General features: G+C 43.9%; 1 protein-coding gene across 1 annotated transcript; it reads left to right on the plus strand.

The window, feature by feature from the left end:
- The first annotated feature begins 405 nt into the window (after positions 1–405).
- Positions 406–3,088, plus strand: LOC124685278 (WAT1-related protein At1g44800-like). Its single transcript, XM_047219612.1, has 5 exons — positions 406–712; positions 1,553–1,615; positions 1,733–2,096; positions 2,193–2,506; positions 2,590–3,088. Exons 1-5 carry the CDS (start codon positions 519–521, stop codon positions 2,840–2,842), a joined length of 1,188 nt encoding a protein of 395 aa, XP_047075568.1. The 5' UTR covers positions 406–518; the 3' UTR covers positions 2,843–3,088.
- The last annotated feature ends 16,639 nt before the right edge of the window (positions 3,089–19,727 follow it).

The following is a 19,727-nucleotide window of genomic DNA, read 5'->3' on the forward strand; positions in this document are numbered from 1 at the left end:
CTCGACACTCCTCGGGCACCCATCACCGCTGCTGTTGCCGGCACAGGAAGCAGGGCCATGGCAACGCAGACATCGACGACGTCGACCCCATTTCCCGGCCAGAAGTGGATCAACGGCAGTGTCGACACGCACGTCCTGCCCCGGCCGGCCGGCCACATTGCCGGAACTTGTGGCTTCCGGTGCTAGCTAGCTAGCCGCAACACTCTCTAGTCGAAATTTGGGTGCACGGCTGACTCGGATCCGTCTCCATCCACAAGCCACACCACATACTACTACGGGCCAATGCATGGGAAGCTGACCTCAGCCGTGCCCCCTGCCAGCGTGTGGCATGGTGAAGCCACCGCGCGGCCGCGTCCGCTATAAATATAGCCCGTCCCCGAGCTCATCTTCCTCACCGCTTCTACTGCACTCTCTCTTCTCCGAGGAGCTACACCGAGCCGAGCCGCAGCCTCACACGCACATCGTACGGGGTGAGCTGCGTGCTTCGTGCCCCGATCCAGGAGTAGCAGCTAGCCGCCATGGGCGTCGGGAAGAAGGTGCTGGACGACGTGAAGCCGTACCTGATGATGGTGCTGCTGCAGGTCGGCTACGCCGGCATGTACATCGTCTCCGTCGCCTCGCTCAAGCAGGGCATGAACCATTTCGTGCTCGTCACCTACCGCAACATCGTCGCCACCGCCGTCATGATGCCATTCGCCATCTTCTTCGAGAGGTAACCGCCCTATACCTAGCACGCTCTCCGTCGCGGTCGATCAGCTAGCTAGCTATGTTCTCCATGGATCGACCGACAGATAGATTCCGCAAGCATTTTGCACATGCAATTCCAACTTCTCTCATAGACTCATACGCAATACGCATGCGTATCAGGCTGATGTGGATGAGGAGATTGGTCCAATGGTAGACGTAGCTTTACTTCATGAATTTTCCTTCTCGGAAGCTTAGATTAGCTAGCTCCACGCCTCCTCCCGATTTGGCTGTTTCTCGTTAGTTTGAGGTGCACGAACTGAAATCGTGTGGGGGGATAAGATGCTTCAGTTATCGTCACCCAAAGTTAGCAGTTACTGTTATTATCGATCGGTTTCTAGTTTCGACCTCGATCTCTGTCTACGTAATCAAGCACTACACGCACAAGTTGGTGCGAGACACCAGCAACGCGCACCTATTGCGTAAAACCCTATTTCCAGGTCTTTTTGAACCATAGGTATATTCAGTTAAGCTTTGCTTTCGTCTCCTTTCCTTGACATGGGTCAGTCAGGACGCCTCTCGATAATCTATATCGGACCGACACATACAAGCCGACAACGTTTGTTTCATGTGCGTGTAAGCGCACTAGCTGCTATACTTGTGAAGCAACAAGCATTAGCTAGCTAGCTCGGTTGATTCCACTACACTCTCGATCAAGTATCAAAGTGCTTATCGCATGATATGGCAAATGTTTTTTCCTTTTCTTCTTGCTCGAGTAGCAAGTACCACACTCTGTAAGAATTGACCTTTAAGTCCTTTTTTACACTAGTGGTCAATTATAATTAATTGAAATTCTGCAACATTGTAGGGGACTGAGGCCCAAGATAACAATGCCCATCTTCATCAAGTTCTGCGGCCTCGCGCTACTCGAGTACGTGCCATGGATATGCAATTCGATCCACAATCTCTAATTTCATGCTAGTACAATCCGTGTGTACTAAGTACTAACATCTGCATGGATTAATTTCAATGATTCAATATTGAGCAGGCCAGTGATTGACCAGAACCTGTATTACCTCGGCAACAAATACACCTCCGCCAGCTTCTCCTCCGCGCTGGTCAACATCCTCCCCGCCGTCACCTTCATCATGGCCATTATCCTCCGGATGGAGAAGCTCCGCTTCAGGAGCCGCCACAGCCAGGCCAAGGTCGCCGGCACCATGTGCACCGTCATCGGCGCGGTGCTGATGATCATGTACCACGGCCCGGTGGTGCAGTTCCCGTGGGCCAAGGGCGCCCACCACGCTGACCCGGCGGCGGCGGCCGCCGCCCAGAGCAGTGGCAGATGGCTCAGCGGCACCATCATGATCATTGCCAGTTGCGTTGCGTGGGCCGGCTTCTTCGTCCTCCAGGTAAACTTAGTAAAAGTTCATGGACCCTTTAGTTAGTCTCTCCGGCCGTGCCGATCGAGCGATGAACCAACGTGTGTATTACATGGAAATGCGCAGTCGAACACGCTGAACAGCTACCCGGCGCCGCTGACGCTGACGTCGATCATCTGCGGGATGGGCGCCGTGACCAACGCCGGCGTGACGCTGGTGGCGGAGCGCCACGACATGGGCGTCTGGAAAGTCGGCCTCGACACCCGCCTCTTCACCGTCGTCTACTCCGGCATCGTCTGCTCCGGCGTGGCTTTCTACGTGCAGGGTCTAGTGACCAAGACACGCGGCCCTGTCTTCGTGACGGCGTTCCAGCCGCTCTGCATGCTCATCACCAACTTCATGGGCTCCATTGTCCTCAAAGAAGAGACCACGCTTGGAAGGTAAGCTCCACCGACTATGTTCTAACTTGTTAAGCACCACTGTCAGATTAATAATCAATTAACCCCCGTTTCCGTGGTCTCAGTGTGATTGGCGCGGCGATCATTGTGCTCGGCCTCTACTCACTCATCTGGGGCAAGAGCAGCGACATCCTCGACAGCAAGCCAGCCAACTCTGCGGCAGAGAAGCTAGCCCTGCCGCTCACTTCGGTCTCCACCAACGGCAACAGCGGTAACGGCGGCGCTAATGGTTGCAACGGCGGCAGGCATGTCTGCGGCGGCCAGGTCGCGGACGACGTGGAGACGCCGGCGCCGGTGAAGGGTGCGATCTGCTACTAGCCCTAGCCATCCGTGCGTCTCTTCGATGATCGTGTATGCGGACCTAAAGTACCTGTTGTAATGCAGAAAGGAAGTTGTACGCACGTGTCGACCCATGGTCTACTTTCTTATTTTTTCTCTACATTTTGACATCGATAATCTCTAGCTATGTAACTGTATAATTGGACCTGCCTATGACGTGCATGTAGTGCTGCTTCGCTCTGCTACCGTAGAGATGAAATTAATCAACTACTTTTGATGATTCAATGGAGCCTTGATCACTCTTTTATTTTTGCATTTCCAAGTCCACTGCTATCACTCACTGTCTTTCTAACACTCTGCCAGTTCAGAAAGAATTTAGCTTTGTCTGCAACTGCAATAATGTATTGTGATCAGCTAGCTACACAGTACTACTTGATTCTTCTGCTCATCTGTTCCCTCTGCTAGCTGTAGTATATGGAATCGAACAGTATCCCAAACAAGCCGTCCTTTGAATCTACACATGTCACCATCAGCTTTTCCATCGGCAACCTTTGCCGCCTCTTTCCGTAACGAATAATGCGCATCTTTAGCTTAGTGCCAGGTGACACTGATACGAACATCTTGGTAATTGGCGTACGTCCTCGTCTTATCTTTCTATTATCATGGGCCGCGCAGGACAAAACTCCTTATAGCCCCCCTATATATAATGCTAACTTTGGATAGCCTACAAAAAGCTGTTATCATTAGTTAGTAGCACATGCACGTACGGCTGGTAGATCACTTGTGTTGGACTCTTACTTATTTTTGTGAGTGGTTGTTGGACTTGTACTCAAAATTCATAAGCATCTTAGTAAGTGGCGTATGTCCTCGTCTTTGTAAAAGCAGATGATTGTCCCCGAGGTTCCCGTGCATGCGGTCGCTGTTGGATTTGCACTATTTCTTGCTTTGCGATTCATGCTACGGAGTATCATTACGTTTCGTTATGTTTCGAATAAACGTATTGGATCACAACAAAACTAGTGATTTTGTGCACGGAATATCCCCTGTATAGGACAAAGTCAATTCTCAAGCAGATGACCTATATTAATTTGTTTCGTGTTTCTTACGGCGACCCTCACAAGTTATATATAGAGATATAGGGAGGGTAGGGACTTGGAGCACAGATGATCTAGTATTCTATTCCATCTCTAACTCCAATGTGTATTAGTATTATAACATTCTACTCAGTGTAGCGAGGGTGAAATGGATGATTGCGACTGGATTTAAAGTCTGGTGTTTTCATCGTCTTCTCCTTCTGGTCATCAACTGCATCTCAAATGGATTGGTCTGACTCCTAGGCCTTCTCTTCCCTTCCGTAGTTACAACGGAAGTGTCGTGGACGCTGCTGACGACGCAGATGCTTTGAATGAAGTTGTTGCCGATGAGTTGATGTAGATATTTTCCTTGAGGTCAATGTCTAGGTAGATGTTCGTGATGTAACCGTGGTCCAGATAGACATGATCAATATGGTACTCGTCGTATTTTGTGTAGTTGCAATCGCCGACGGCACAACATATTGTGCGATGTTTTATTTCTCTTAAAACGGAGCTGCAATGGTGGAAGGGACACCTTGAGGATGTGAGATGGTGCATTCCCTGGTCGATGTTTTGCACCTTGAAAGGTGGGGGCGATGCTTTTTCACCTTGAGGGGTGCTGCCGCAGGCGTCTTGCGAATGTCAGAAGACGCGATCATAGATGAGACCACCAGTTTTGCTAGGACAAAAAGTATCCCACTGAGCATAGAATAATTTTGCCATAACCATGTACGCCGTTGTAGAGATCATCACGACTATGATGCCGCTGCGTCGATGTGGTACCCGTCGACCATGGTTGATGTGGTCATAGTGTGCCTTACATGTCCGAGAGTGCTGCAGATGTATGTCCATCGTCGGTTGGGTGATGTTCGATGCAGGTGCGGTGCAAACCTTGTGTCGAGTCCTGTGACATCCTGGCCTAGGGCTAAATTGGACTGATATGATTCTCATATCAACAAGTTGCAACTTTTTTTTCGGAAGCTCATTTCCAAAGAACTCTGAGGTTAAGCGTGCTTGGCCCGAGCGATTTGAGGATGGGTGACCAACCGGAAAGCTGATCTCGGGTGTGCATGAGTGAGGACAAAGTGCGCATAAAAGACTACTGTTGGTCCGTGAGGTCAGTCGAGATCCTAGAGAGCTTCCATGCGTAACATGCCTGGCCGGTGGGTAGCCGGGGTGTTACAAGTCCCTTCGTCGGAAGGGACGACGCTCGATCACATGACACCTGGTCGGTAGGTGTTAGGTTGATGTAGATACACGCGTCCTAGGAGATGAGATGACATTGTCCATTTCTATTGCATTTGAGGGCATCTCCAGCGGCCCGACGCAAAACAGACACTAAAACTATGGGAGTATGGGTCTGCATCCGTTTGGGTCATACCACGGACACTAAATTGGTTGCTCGGCCATGATTGATCGTTTGTGTCGGAGGTAGCCTAAGCAGCTCGACGCATCCCCCCTGGCCTAGGCATATTTAATTTTTTCTCACCCTATTCTCCCCAAATTAGCACATAGATATGTAAAAAACAAATGCTTCAGTGTGATCTTTAACAAACTTTATTACATCTAAACAAATAACAAAGTTTAAAAATGAATGAGCACCGATCATGGACTCCATGCGGAAAAGGGCTCTTCCCTACCCCGAGCACTGAGCATGGACTCCGGCAAGTCGTGGCCTGAAGAGAGGTTGGCTACTACGACGGATGGGGCCGGGTAGGTCACGCCAGGTCTTATGCATTTCCGCTGCATACGACGGTAGGTATCTACAAATTCCCCTGCTACTGGTTCACTTCTGCAAGACTGCACGTCGCCAATTCTATCCGTATCATATAAAACAGTAGATTAATTTATTAATTGCGGTCTTTTTTTATTTTCGTTGCTCTTAAAAGATGAAGAGAAAGTTAGCACAATGAACAGGGGTAGATTTCTTTTTTTTTCCAACGAATTGGTTCAACCTGAGGCGCTAATATTACTATTTCTGAAAATGCAAGTCGATGTGAGTCTGAGAAGCAGCAACTTATTGTAGATGAAGGTTTCAATCCTGTTCATATGCAAACTGATGAACAGAATATTGTGGAACCAATAGAAGTTTCAAAACAGGATAGAATTGGAAGCCCATCATTTGAAAGGGATCCCGGTAAGCGCAAACAGATTTGGGAGCTTCATCTTGATAAGCAAGAAGAAGAGCGACGATTCTATGTTTCCGAGGGTCCTTTTCACCCATACATATCCATATAATAAAAATCGTCACCGCTTCCAGTTTAGTTATTTCACAAATTTTCCTTGGCTGGAGTATTCACCTTCCACACATTATGCATATTGTCTTCCCTGTTTTGTCTTTACAAGAAACCAAGTGGAAGGTGTGGCTCGGATACATTCACTGTTAAGGGGTTTATAAACCGGAAGAAAGTGAATGATGGAAAAGGGTATGCTTTCTTAACCCAGGTAAAGATTCCAACTCAGCTCATAATTATTTTGTCCGATGTTCTGACAATCTGAAAAATAGTATGACCCACATCGACAAGGCAATTGTACAAGCGACTGAAAAAATGGTTTTAGATGCAAGACTAAGGCTTAAGGTTACAATCAATTCCATCAGGTATGCAATATTTTTCCATCCTAGATAGCAGAATATTATTATATATTGTACTAAGCATGCGGTTGTCTTGGATAACGCTCCACAGAATGCGCGGTACACCTCCCATACTGTGCAACAAGAAAATCTTAAGTTATTTTCTCCAAAGGTTCAGATGCAAATTAGAGAAGAAATTAGTACTAGCAAGTTTTGTATAATGGTGGATGAAGCTTGAGATGAATCGAAGAAAGAGCAAATGGCATTAGTCTTCCGGTTTGTGAACAAGAAAGGATTCATAAAGGAGTGCTTTCTTGATATCATTCATGTTACACTGCTGCATTGACTCTCAAGCAGGCAATTTGTGCTATCCTTGCAGAATATAACTTGAATGTTCGTGATATAAGAGGACAAGGATTTGATGGGGCAAGTAACATTTTTCTTCTGGTAATGGACGTTTTTATTACTTGAGCAAGCAATTACACCCGATCTCTGCATAACCAGGCTGCACACAGCCGTTTAAAAGTCGATGGGGAAAGTAACATGAAAGGTGAATGTAATGGGTTAAATGCTTTAATTCTAAACGAGTGCCCTTATGCTTATTATGTACATTATATGGCTCATCAGTTATAATTGGCTCTTGTTGCGGCACCAAGGGAGGTACATGAGGTGCACAACTTTTTCCAACATGCTATTCTCATCATAAATGTTGTTAGTGCGTCGCCTAAATGCAATAATGAATTATTAGCAAATCAAGCTGCAGAAATTGAACGAGAAATTTTAGTTGGGTGAGCTAGATACAGGAAAATGAGCAAATCAGATTGGATCTTTACAGAAACCCGAGGACACTAGATAGAGTTCTCACTTCAAATCCATACAGAGCTTCAAAATAGAATGGGAGATAATTTTCTTCGGCATTATATAATTGTATACATTGGGATGGATATAGCTGCAAAGATTAGTTCTGACGAGATTATCGACTTATTCGACACCGGTGGTCGTAGGGCACACTTTACGCTAATAGATATGTAATTTTATGTCCTAGTGTCGAACATATATTCGAATATTTATATGCATATTCTGTTATTTTTTAGATTTAATATATTATGATATTTATTCGCTTTGATGATCATCGACTTTTCGCCCCCCCATGTCCAAATCCTGGCTACGCCCCTGTCTGCTTGGACGCATTTCGACCCTTAATTTAGTCCGCATTTAGCGGATAACCCTGTCACTTCGCGTCGAGCCATTAGATTAAGAGTAGACCTAAATTTTAATTGAATAAGCTCAAATTATCACTCTGCGTTCCTCGGACCGCTGGAGATGGCCGTGAGACAACAGGTGACTCGGCCGATTCAGATCGAACTGCGAAAGCTGTGCGTGTGATGTGGACGGAACCGGAGTAGCCTGGCGCTGGAGAAGCAGCTGAATGCTCCTGGCCAAAGGTGTTGTGTTGATGCAGTCCCCATGCATGCATATGCACGTGCACATGGATCCTTGTGGCGTGCAGCAGCAGCTCGTGGCCAAAGGTGTGGATGTGGACTGCCGCCGTGTTGACAGCCCGTGGCCTCGGTTTGCCGACGTGTAGTGCTGCTGCACCGCCGTTTCAAAGCGGCGATCGATCGGCGGCGTGTTACACTGTTTACGCCTGGAGTCAGATAAGGATCTGGTGCCGGCCGGAGCAATCTCGGCGCTGCTTGAAGCACCGGTTTCTGCGCCGATTTTCACCCGGGTTTGAGGATCATGATTTATTAGCTAACTAGGTCTAACCTATGCGAATGGGAAATTTAGATTTTAGACCTTATCTAATCTAAAGAACTATTTTGATCTTTGATCGACACCTGGTGCCGCGCCTGGGAAGAGAAGAGATTTATCTTCCGGAACGACGTTATGTGAAGGTGTTAATAAACTCTAGAATCAACGTCGTGAAACTAGACTGTTCTGATATATATATATACCATGTAAACGTGGATGATCTATGACCTGTTTCGTGTTGTTACAGCTTCTTCTTTGCGCGGAAGACATATCGCACGGCACAGGTTATTAACACGTACGCGTAGCATTCCTCTTGGTTGACATGACTACCCAAGCGCCGCGCGCCGTGGACGCGGATTCCAACACGGGCCGGCAGCCGCCGTTTTTTTATTTTTCTTTTCTTTTGGCATACACACATGGCACATTCGCGCGACAAAATGTGCACGTTGAGTGAGTGTACACGCATGCATACAGGATTGCAGGATCTATAGCTAGCTTGCGTCTCCTAGACCATAGCCACCGGTCGTCGTCATGGCTCTCGACACGGATGCGTATCGTTCGCGTGTGGCTTTGGACTCGATCTGGCCATGCACGCACGAAACGCACAACCATCAACCTTTTGTGTTTACCCTCAGGGTCACTTGGTCAGTTCCATGTTTCTGCGCCGTGGTATGCCTCTCGAATCTCGCAGCCTTCTTGCGGAAAGAGGCAATGTGATCGAGCAAAAGTGAGTGGGGAACATTTTCTTTTTCTGAACAGGGGCTGGGTCCGGATTCCCGAAGGACCCAAAACCTTCATTCACTGAAATGGGAACCAATTACAAAGAGAGCCCTGAAAGAACGGAGAAATTGCAGCCCGGTCCTCGCCAGTTCTAAAAAGGACCTTCAAAGAAAGCGCAAAACGTGATCCGGTCCTGGTCCTTCTCTGTTGCTGCCGCCGTCGAGCCGCGAAGCAGTGGCCACCAGCCAAGCCACTAGGGATGAAACCACTTGGGACCTGGCTGACGCTGAGCGCCAAGCTGAGAAAGTAGATCCTCTGCTGGAGGAAGAGAGACCATCGTATAACACATCTCTGAGGCGTGAAGTGCCCCCCTCGGTCGAGAATAGCAGCGGCACACCGTCGTTGTTGCTGATGGTCTTCACCAGTAGAAGCTTCGAGAGAGACCCCGAAATCTGAAGATCCACCAGTCCCGCTCCTTCGCTCGCCACCACAACGAACAAAAGCAACATCAACCCTCCAAGATATGCACCTTCCAGAGCTTATTTAGAGGAGGAGGAAGTGGCAGCTCACCGCCCCCTTCATCTCCGACCACCAGAGCACTAGAGAGTAGCAAAGAACCACCAGCCACCATCGAGAGCCCCTTGTATGCTCCTGTAGCTTTTTCCTCAATGGTATAGTGCCAAACTCCACAAAGGAAAACGCCAACGGAGGTAACCTACCACTACTATATGCAGGAGGGGGTTGATCCCCTCTCCCCCACCCACTTCGGCCGACAAGGCTGACGGAGGCGGCCAAGAGGCTCTTAAGGGAAGAGAGGATAGAGGCGGGAGCAGGGAAAATCAGACTCGTTCAGTGATTGAAGAACTGTGAAATGCTTCTAGGACAAAGTGACCTATAAGGGTCATCATGATGGTTTTCGTGAGTGTGCACGACTGGAGTCGCCTAGGTGGGCCAGATTGATCTCAAATCCTATATTCTATGGACTTTTCACCTGTGATTAAAGCTGACGTGGTCGTAGAAACGCGGGAAATTTAACGCGCACGAACATTTGGTCCACTCTGATACTGGTTGATGTGCTTGTCCGAACAGGCCGACCCGAACCTAGCCTTGACCTGCGCACGAGGCCTCACTAGTACAAAATCCGTTGTTGCTAACGGGTACTTAAACCCCTGCTCCGACAAGCTAGTCGCCTGTCACCTGGATCTTGTCGTAAATGACTTTCAGCCACTGACGGGCGCTGAGACGTATCAGCTGTAATTCCCTCCTCCGATGGGTTTTAGGTAGGAGACCGTGAGGGGGCATGCCAGAGAGGAGATCGCTGACGGGTAGCTGTTAGGCACCAGTCACTATCGAGGACACATATTGAGACTCCGGGTTCATTCTGGATTGGGAAATGATGGTCTGGTGTTTTGTTCAGACATTGTACGTACGATAACCGGGTGTATATCTGATTTAATCTCTCTATTTGATAATTCTACTTGCCCACTAGTTTGAGGATGATAAGCAGGCAATTCTATGATTAATACCATATTTAGCAAGAGTTTTTCTAAAACCACCATGAATAAAATGAGAACCTCCATCAGTCATAATATATCTAGGAACTCCAAATCTAGGAAAAATAATATCTAAAAGAATTCTTAAAGAGGTCTCACCATCAACACTTTTTGTAGGTATGGCTTCCACCCATTTAGTAACATAATCAACAGCAACAAGTATATGAGTGTTACCTTCTGAAGAAGGGAAAGGACCCATGAAGTCAAATCCCCAACAATCGAATGGTTCAATAACAAGAGTATAGTTCATAGGCATTTCATTGCGTCTGGAGATATTACCAACCCTTTGACATTCATCACAAGATAAAATAAACTTCCTTGCATCTTTGAAGAGAGTTGGCCAATAAAAACCTGATTGTAGAACCTTTTGTGCGGTCCTATCTCCGGCGTGATGTCCTCCATAAACACTACCATGACATTTACTCAATATCTCCTGTTGTTCATATTCAGGAACACATCTTCGCAGAATACCATCCACTCCTTCTTTATATAAGTGTGGGTCATCCCAAAAATAATGCCTCAAGTCATAAAAGAATTTCCTCCTTTGCTGAGTTGAAAAGGTTGGAGGCAAGTACTTGGATACAATAAAGTTAACATAATCAGCGTACCAAGGACTATCTCGCGAGCTCACCTTTATTACAGCCAATTGTTTATTTGGAAAACTATCATTAACAGGAACAGGATCATAAGCAATATTTTCCAATCTAGACAAATTATCAGCAACGGGATTATCGGCACCTTTCCTATCTATAATATGTAAATCAAATTCTTGCAAAAGAAGTACCCATCTAATAAGCCTTGGCTTAGCATCTTTCTTTGTCATAAGGTATCTAATTGCGGCATGATCGGTATGAATTGTAACTTTTGAATCAACAATATAGGATCTAAACTTGTCACAAGCAAAGACTACGGCTAATAATTCTTTTTCAGTTGTAGCATAATTTCTTTGAGCAGCATCAAGAGTTTTGCTAGCATAATGAATAACATTCAATTTCTTATCTACTCGTTGTCCAAGAACAGCGCCTACAGCAAAATCACTAGCATCACACATAATTTCAAAAGGCAAATTCCAATCAGGAGGTTCAACTACAGGAGCAGTTGTTAAGGCTTTCTTTAGAATTTCAAAAGCTTCCTTACAATCATCATCAAAAACAAAAGGTACATCTTTTTGAAGAAGATTAGTAAGAGGCTTTGAAATCTTGGAGAAATCTTTAATAAATCTCCTATAAAACCCAGCATGACCAAGAACACTACGAATACCTTTAACATCCCTAGGATAGGGCATCTTCTCGATTGCTTCAACTTTAGCTCTATCAACTTCAATACCTCTCTCGAAATTTTATGTCCCAATACAATTCCTTCATTAACCATAAAGTGGCATTTCTCCCAATTAAGAACAAGATTAGTTTCTTCACATCTACTGCAATACTTTATCAAGGTTTCGCAAGCAATTATCAAAAGAATTCCCATAGACAGAAAAATCATCCATGAATACCTCTACAATACTCTCACAAAAGCCATGAAAAATAGCAGGACATGCATCTTTGAAAAGTAGCAGGAGCATTACATAAACCAAAAGGCATACGCCTATAAGCATAAGTTCCATAGGGACAAGTGAAAGTGGTTTTCTCTTGATCTTTAATTTTAACGAGCAATTTGTGAAAACCAGAATAACCATCAAGAAAGCAAAAATGAGTATTTTTAGACAACCTTTCTAACATTTGATCAATAAATGGTAAAGGGTAATGATCTTTCTTAGTAACATTATTAACTTTTCGATAATCAATGCACATTCTATACCCTACAACTACTCTTTGAGGGATGAGCTCATCATTATCATTAGGCACAACAGTCATTCCTCCTTTCTTAGGAACACAATGCACGGGACTAACCCATCTACTATCAGCAATAGGATATATAATACCAGCTTCAAGAAGTTTTAATACCTCATTCCTTACCACATCCTTCATCTTTGGAATTAGACGACGCTGATGTTCAACAACAGGTTTTGCATCATCTTCCATATTGATAGCATGTTGGCAAATAGAGGGAGAAATCCCCTTCAAGTCATCAAGAGTATAGCCAATAGCTCCTCGGTGTTTCTTCAATATTTCCAATAACCTTTCTTCCTCAATATCCGAAAGCTTAGAACTAATAATAACAGGATATATTTTCTTATCATCAATATGAGCATACTTAAGATTATCAGGCAATGGTTTTAAATCAAAAACAGGATCTTCCTTTGGTGATGGTGTTGTACCTAGATCTTCAACCGGCAAGTCATGTTTAAGAATAGGTTGACGAAGGAAAATTTCATCAAGCTCATTTCTTTCTTCCCTAAAAACTTCACTCTCACTATTCTCCAAATGTTGCTGCAAAGGATTATTAGGAGCAAGAGCAATAGACGCACACTGTTCAACTCTAAAATCATTATTAGGCAAATCAGCTTTATAAGGAGTTTTGGCAAATTTAGAGAAATTAAACTCATAAGATTCACCAGCAAATTTAGTCACAATCTTTTCCTTCTTGCAATCTATAATAGCTCCACAAGTATTTAGGAAAGGTCTACCAAAAATAATAGGACAATACTTACTAGCAGCAGAACCAAGTACCAAAAGTCGGCAGGATATTTAATCTTACCACATAGGACTTCCACATCTCGAATAATACCAATAGGAGAGATAGTTTCTCTATTAGCTAGCCGAATAACCACATCAATATCTTCAAGTTCACAAGAACCAATTTCATGCATGATCTCCGTATAAAGCTCATAAGGAATGGCGCTAATACTTGCACCAATGTCACATAAACCATAATAACAATGATCACCAATTCTAACGAGAGCATAGGAACACTAGCTTTCCTAGACTTATTAGGATGCGAAAAAATATTAGAAGCATCTTCACAGAAAATAATATGACCATCTTCTACATTTTCAGTCACAAGATCTTTAACTATTGCAACAGCGGGTTCAACCTTAATTTGTTCTTCAGGTTCTATAGGTTTCTTTGCACTTTTATTAACCGCACTAGATATAACGGAGTACCCCTTCATTTTAGCAGGGAAAGGAGTTTTTTCAATATAAGCTTCAGGAAGAATATGATCAACAGTTTCAATTATAGCACATTTATTTATAGATGAATCAACTTTATCTTTATAAGGTTCATGATACTTATCAAAATTCTTCCTAGGCAATTCAAAGTGAGAGGCAAAAGCTTTATAAAAATTTAAAATGACTTGAGAATCAAGACCATAAGTAGCACTCATATTACGAAATTTATCAGTATCCATAAAAACTTCAATGCATTTATAATCATAGTTTATACCTGACTCTCTATCTTTGTCGTTCTCCCATCCTTCAGTATTCTCCTGGATCCGATCAAGAAGGTCCCTTTTAAATTCTTCTTTGTTGCGTGTAAATGATCCAGAACAAGAAGTATCCATCAAAGTCTTATCTTGAAAAGACAATCTTGCATAGAAATTATCAATAATAATATTACCAGGAAGCTCATGAATGGGGCATTTGAGCATTAAAGACTTCAATCTGCCCCAAGCTTGGGCAATACTTTCTCCATCATGAGGCCAGAAATTATATATGCGGTTCCGATCTTTGTGAATTTCACTTGGAGGATAGAATTTGGAATAAAATAAAGGCACAATGTCCTCCCAATCAAGAGAATCCCTATTCTTCAACAATTTATACCGATGCTGTTGCTTTACCGGACAGCGATATAGAGAATAGTTTCTTCCTAACTTCATCCATAGCAATACCTGCACATTTGAATAACCCGCATAATTCATGTAGAAACGAGTAAATGATCACCGGGATGGATAGTTCCATCCCCTTCATAGCGGTTATCCAGAACACGTTCAATAATTTTCATAGGTATTTTGTATGGAACCTCTTTCTCACCTGGCGCCTCATCCACTACCTTTGCAGTAGTAGCAGATTTCCCAAAGAGGAATTCAAGAGAAGACCTCTCCATTATGAATTATAGCAGCATGCAGAAATAAATACAGCACGTACAGTAAAAGGTTTCCCTTACCAATTCCACTTACCAATAGCGCTTCACTCCCCGGCAACGGCGCCAGAAAATAGTCTTGATGACCCACAAGTATAGGGGGTGTATCGTAGTACTTTCGATAAATAAGAGTGTCGAACCCAACGAGGAGCGGAAGGTGTTGACAAGCAGTTTCGATGAAGGATTTACTGTAAATGCGCACAAACAAGTATTCAGGGGGTTTTAGTATAGCAGTTGAATAAAGTACAAGTAAGTAAAGTGCGAGAGAAATAATTGCAGCGAGTGGCCCAATCCTTTTTAGCACAAAGGACAAGCCGATTTGTGTACTTATAATGACCAAACGTTCTTGAGGACACGCGTGAATTTAGTCTAGTGATTTCGCTTCATATAGCTGATTAATCTTCATTGTTTTGATAAGTGTTGTGTGGGTGAACCTATGCTAATGTACCGCCCTTCCTAGGACTAATACATACTTGTGATTATACCCCTTGCAAGCATCCGCAACTGCAAGAAAGTAATTAAGATAAATCTAACCACAGCCTTAAACTCTGAGATCCTGCTATCCCTCCTGCATCGATATACCAACGGGGGTTTAGGTTACTTTCACTCCGGCAACCCCGCAATTAGCAAACGAATACAAGATGCATTCCCCTAGGCCCATAAATGGTGAAGTGTCATGTAGTCGACGTTCACACGACACCACTAGAAGAATAACACCACAACTTAAATATCACAACATTGAATACTAACCAACATAATTCACTACTAACATTTAGACTTCACCCATGTCCTCAAGAACTAAACGAACTACTCACGAGACATCATATGGAACATGATCAGAGGTGATATGATGATGAATAACAATCTGAACATAAACCTTGGTTCAATAGTTTCACTCAATAGCATCAATAACAAGTAGAAATCAACACCGGGAGAGTTTCCCCTATCAAACAATCAAGATCAAACCCTAATTGTTACAGCGGTGATGAGGTGCAGCGGTGGAGATGGCGGTGATGATGATGATGATGATGATGATGATGATGGAGATGATGTCCAGCTCGATGACGGTGACGATGGCGTCGATTTCCCCCTCCGGGAGGGAATTTCCCCGGCGGATTTCAGCCTGCCGGAGAGCTCTTTTCTCTCTGGTGTTCTCCGGCCCGCAGAGGCGGCTGTGACTCTGCGCGACTATCCTCTGGGGCTTAGGTTTTCGGGACGAAGACGTACGCGAAGAAAAGGAGGCTAGAGGGGGTTGTGGGCCCCCTCCTCACAGGGCGGCGCGGCCAGGCCTTGGGCCGCAGCGGCCTAAGAGGTGGGCCCACGGCGGCCCTCCTCGGCTCCCCCTTCTGGCTTCCTTCGTCTTCTGGAAAAATAGGATTTTTCATATAATTTCCGTCAATTGTTGATCTTCCGAAATATTGCATTCGACGGCGCTTTTTCCAGCGAGAATCCTGACTCCGGTGCGCGATCCTCCAATAATCATGAAACATGCAAAATTGATGAAATAACATAAGTATCATCTCCAAATATGAAATATATCAATGAATAACAGCAAATTATGATATAAAATAGTGATGCAAAATGGACGTATCACTTCTTCGTTCGAAGTTTCATGATCATCATCATTTGCTTCCTCTCTTATAGGTGTAGGCTGCACAGGAACATCTTCCGGCACTGCGCTACTCGGATCTACGAGAGAAGGTTCAATAACCTCGTCGAGTTCTACTTTCCTTCCAGTCACTTCTTTAGTGAGAAACTCCTTCTCAAGAAAGGATCCGTTCTTGGCAACAAAGGTTTTGCCTTCGGATCTGTGATAGAAAATGTACCCAATTTTTTCTTTAGGGTATCCTATGAAGACACATTTCTCCGCTTTGGGTTCTAGCTTGTCAGGTTGTAACTTCTTTACATAAGCTTCACAGCCCCAAACTTTAAGGAAAGACGGCTTAGGTTTCTTACCAAACCATAATTCAGACGGTATCGTTTCAACGGATTTAGATGGTGCCCTATTTAAAGTGAATGCGGCTGTCTCTAATGCGTAACCCCAAAACGATAACGGCAAATCGGTAAGAGACATCATAGAACGAACCATATCTAAGAGAGTTCGATTACGATGTTCGGACACACTATTTCGCTGTGGTGTTCCCGGCGGTGTCAACTGTGAAAGTATTCCGCATTTCTTTAAATGCATGCAAAACTCATAACTCAGTTATTCACCTCCGCGATCAGAACGCAGAAACTTAATCTTCTTGTTACGTTGATTTTCTACTTCACTTTGGAATTCCTTAAACTTCTCGAAAGTTTCGGACTTATGTTTCATAAAGTAAATATACCCATATCTACTAAGATCATACGTGAAGGTTAGAACATAATGATAACCACCGCGCGATGCTACACTCATTGGTCCGCACACATCGGTATGTATGATTTCCAATAAGTCGGTAGCTCGCTCCATTGTACCAGAGAATGGAGTCTTAGTCATTTTTACCATTAGACATGCTTCACACCTATCAAGTGACTCAAATTCAAGTGATTCAAGAAGTCCATCGGAATGGAGTTTCTTCATGCGCTTCACTCCAATATGACCAAGACGATGATACGTCTCCAACGTATCTATAATTTCTTATGTTCCATGCTAGTTTTATGACAATACCTACATGTTTTATTCATACTTTATATCATTTTTATGCATTTTCCGGTACTAACCTATTAACAAGATGCCGAAGCGCCAGTTCCTATTTTCTGCTGTTTTTGGTTTCAGAAATCCTACACAGGAAATATTCTCGGAATTGGATGAAACAAAATCCCACGGCCCTATTTTCCACGGAGGTTTCCAGAACATCGAAGAAGAGTCGGAGGAGGCCAGCAGGGGGGACCACCCCATAGGGCGGCGCGGCCCCACCTCCTGGCGCGCCCAGGTGTGGGGAGCCCACCCCCTGGCCCCTCCTAGGCTGCCCTTCCGCCTATATATTCCTCCGTCTCCGAAAACCCTAGGACGATCGGTCTTCCTCCACGAAAAGTTACGTAGCCGCCGCCATCGCGAAGCCAAGTTCGGGGGACAGAAGTCTCTGTTCCGGCACGCCGCCGGGACGGGGAAGTGCCCCGGAATCCATCTCCATCGACTCCACCGCCATCTTCATCGCCGTTCTTGTCTCCCATGATGAGGAGGGAGTAGTTCTCCCCCGAGGCTGAGGGCTCTACCGGTATCTATGTGGTTCATCTCTCTCTCCCATGGTGTGATCTTTATGTGATCATGAGCTTTGTAATCTAGTTGAATATGTGGATGTTACTCTTGTCTGTTATGCACTCTAGAGGTTACTTTAATATGAACTCCGGATTCACTCTCCACGGTGTGATGGTGACAGTGTGCGCATCGTGTGTGATTCCTTTATGAAGTTGTGGAGCTTGTTTACTCCGGCTTGAGGTGTGCTTTTGTAGCCCTACACAATGAATGGTGTTTGTTATCCAACTAGAGAGTGTTTGAGAGTAGCATTTATTTATTCAATTATGTGATCATTGTTGAGAGTGTCCACTAGTGAAAGTATGATCCCTAGGCCTTGTTTCTAAGCATTGAAACACTCGTTTCCAACAAGTTCTGCTACATGTTTGCTTGCTGCCATTTTTATTTCAGATTGCAATTACTACTTATAATCATCCATATTACTTGTATTTCACTATCTCTTCGCCGAACTAGTGCACCTATACATCTGACAAGTGTATTAGGTGTGTTGGGGACACAAGAGACTTCTTGTATCTTAATTGTAGGGTTGCTTGAGAGGGATATCTTTGACCTCTACCTCCCCGAGTTCGATAAACCTTGGGTGATTCACTTAAGGGAAACTTGCTGCTGTTCTACAAACCTCTGCTCTTAGAGGCCCAACACTGTCTACAAGAATAGAAGCGTGCGTAGACATCAAGCTATTTTCTGGCGTCGTTTTGGAGAGGTAAGGTAAAAGGTATTCACATCCTCCGACTACTAAGCTATTTCCTAGCACTGTTGCCGGTGTGTGAGTGCTCGAAGCTATTTCCTTTAGATTCTGCAATTATATCTTTTTGTTTCTTATTTTTATTTTCACTAGTTAGGCTTAATGGAAAACAACAAAAATATTACAGATCTTTATAGTATTTGTCTTGAGTTAGGACACGAGGTGTTTGAAGAGAAAATTAAAAAACCTATGGAACTTTATATGCATGCTAATGGCAATGTTATTAGTATGAATGCTTTGAACACCATTGTTGCTAATGCTATGGAAAATTTTAAGCTTGGGGAAGCTGGTTTTGATGAGCATGATATTTTTAGTCCCCCAAGCATGGAGGAGAGAATTTACTTTGATGACTTTACCTCCTATATATGATGATTACAATGATGACTATCATATTTTCAGTCCACCTACTATTGAGGAGAAAATTAATTATGATTACAATATGCCTCCTATATATGATGATTATGGTGATGAGAATAATAATGATAGCTATTTTATTGAATTTGCTCCCACTACAATTAATAGTAATGACTATGCTTATGTGGAGAGTAATAATTTTATGCATGTAGCTCATGATAAGAATGTTTCATGTGATAGTTATATTTTTGAGTTTGTTCATGATGCTACTGAAAATCTTTATGAGAGAGGACAATATGGTTGTAGGGATTTTCATGTTACTAAAACACCTCTCTTTTTGCTGAAAATCTTGAAGTTGCGCTTGTCTTGTTTTCCTATGCTTATTGCATTATGCTTACATGACTTGTTTATTTACAAGATTCCTTTTCATAGGAAGTGGGTTAGACTTAAAAGTGTTTCATACTTGCTTTTTGATACTCTCTTTGCTTCAACTCTCATCTTTATGTGAGCATCATAAAAATCACTATGCCTAGCTAAAAGGCGTTAAAGAAAAGCGCTTATGGGAGACAACCCATCGTTTTTATTTTCTGTTATTTCTGCTTTTCTTTTTGTTTTGAGTCAAGGTGCTTGTTACTACTGTAGCAACCTTTGTATCTTTATTTTCTTGCATTGTTGTGCCAAGTAAAGTCTTTGATAGAAAGTTGATACTAGATTTGGATTTCTGCGCAGAAACAGATTTTTAGCTGTCACGGTTTTGGGTTGTTATCTCTGTAGAAAAATCTAAAAATCTTGAAAAACTTCATGAGTAATCCTCAGATATGTACGCAACTTTCATTCAACTGGAGCTTTTCCATCTGAGCATGTTAAGTGCCTCGAAAAAATTCGTCTTTAC

Source organism: Lolium rigidum, chromosome 1, assembly GCF_022539505.1.
Source record: "Lolium rigidum isolate FL_2022 chromosome 1, APGP_CSIRO_Lrig_0.1, whole genome shotgun sequence".
NCBI classification, from domain to species: domain Eukaryota; kingdom Viridiplantae; phylum Streptophyta; class Magnoliopsida; order Poales; family Poaceae; genus Lolium; species Lolium rigidum.

Coding starts and splice junctions, on each gene's coding strand:
- LOC124685278 (XM_047219612.1), top strand. CDS start 519: ATGGGCGTCGGGAAGAAGGTGCTGGACGACGTGAAGCCGTACCTGATG. Junction 1,616..1,732: donor TGCGGCCTCGCGCTACTCGA/GTACGTGCCATG, acceptor AATATTGAGCAG/GCCAGTGATTGACCAGAACC. Junction 2,507..2,589: donor GAAGAGACCACGCTTGGAAG/GTAAGCTCCACC, acceptor CCGTGGTCTCAG/TGTGATTGGCGCGGCGATCA.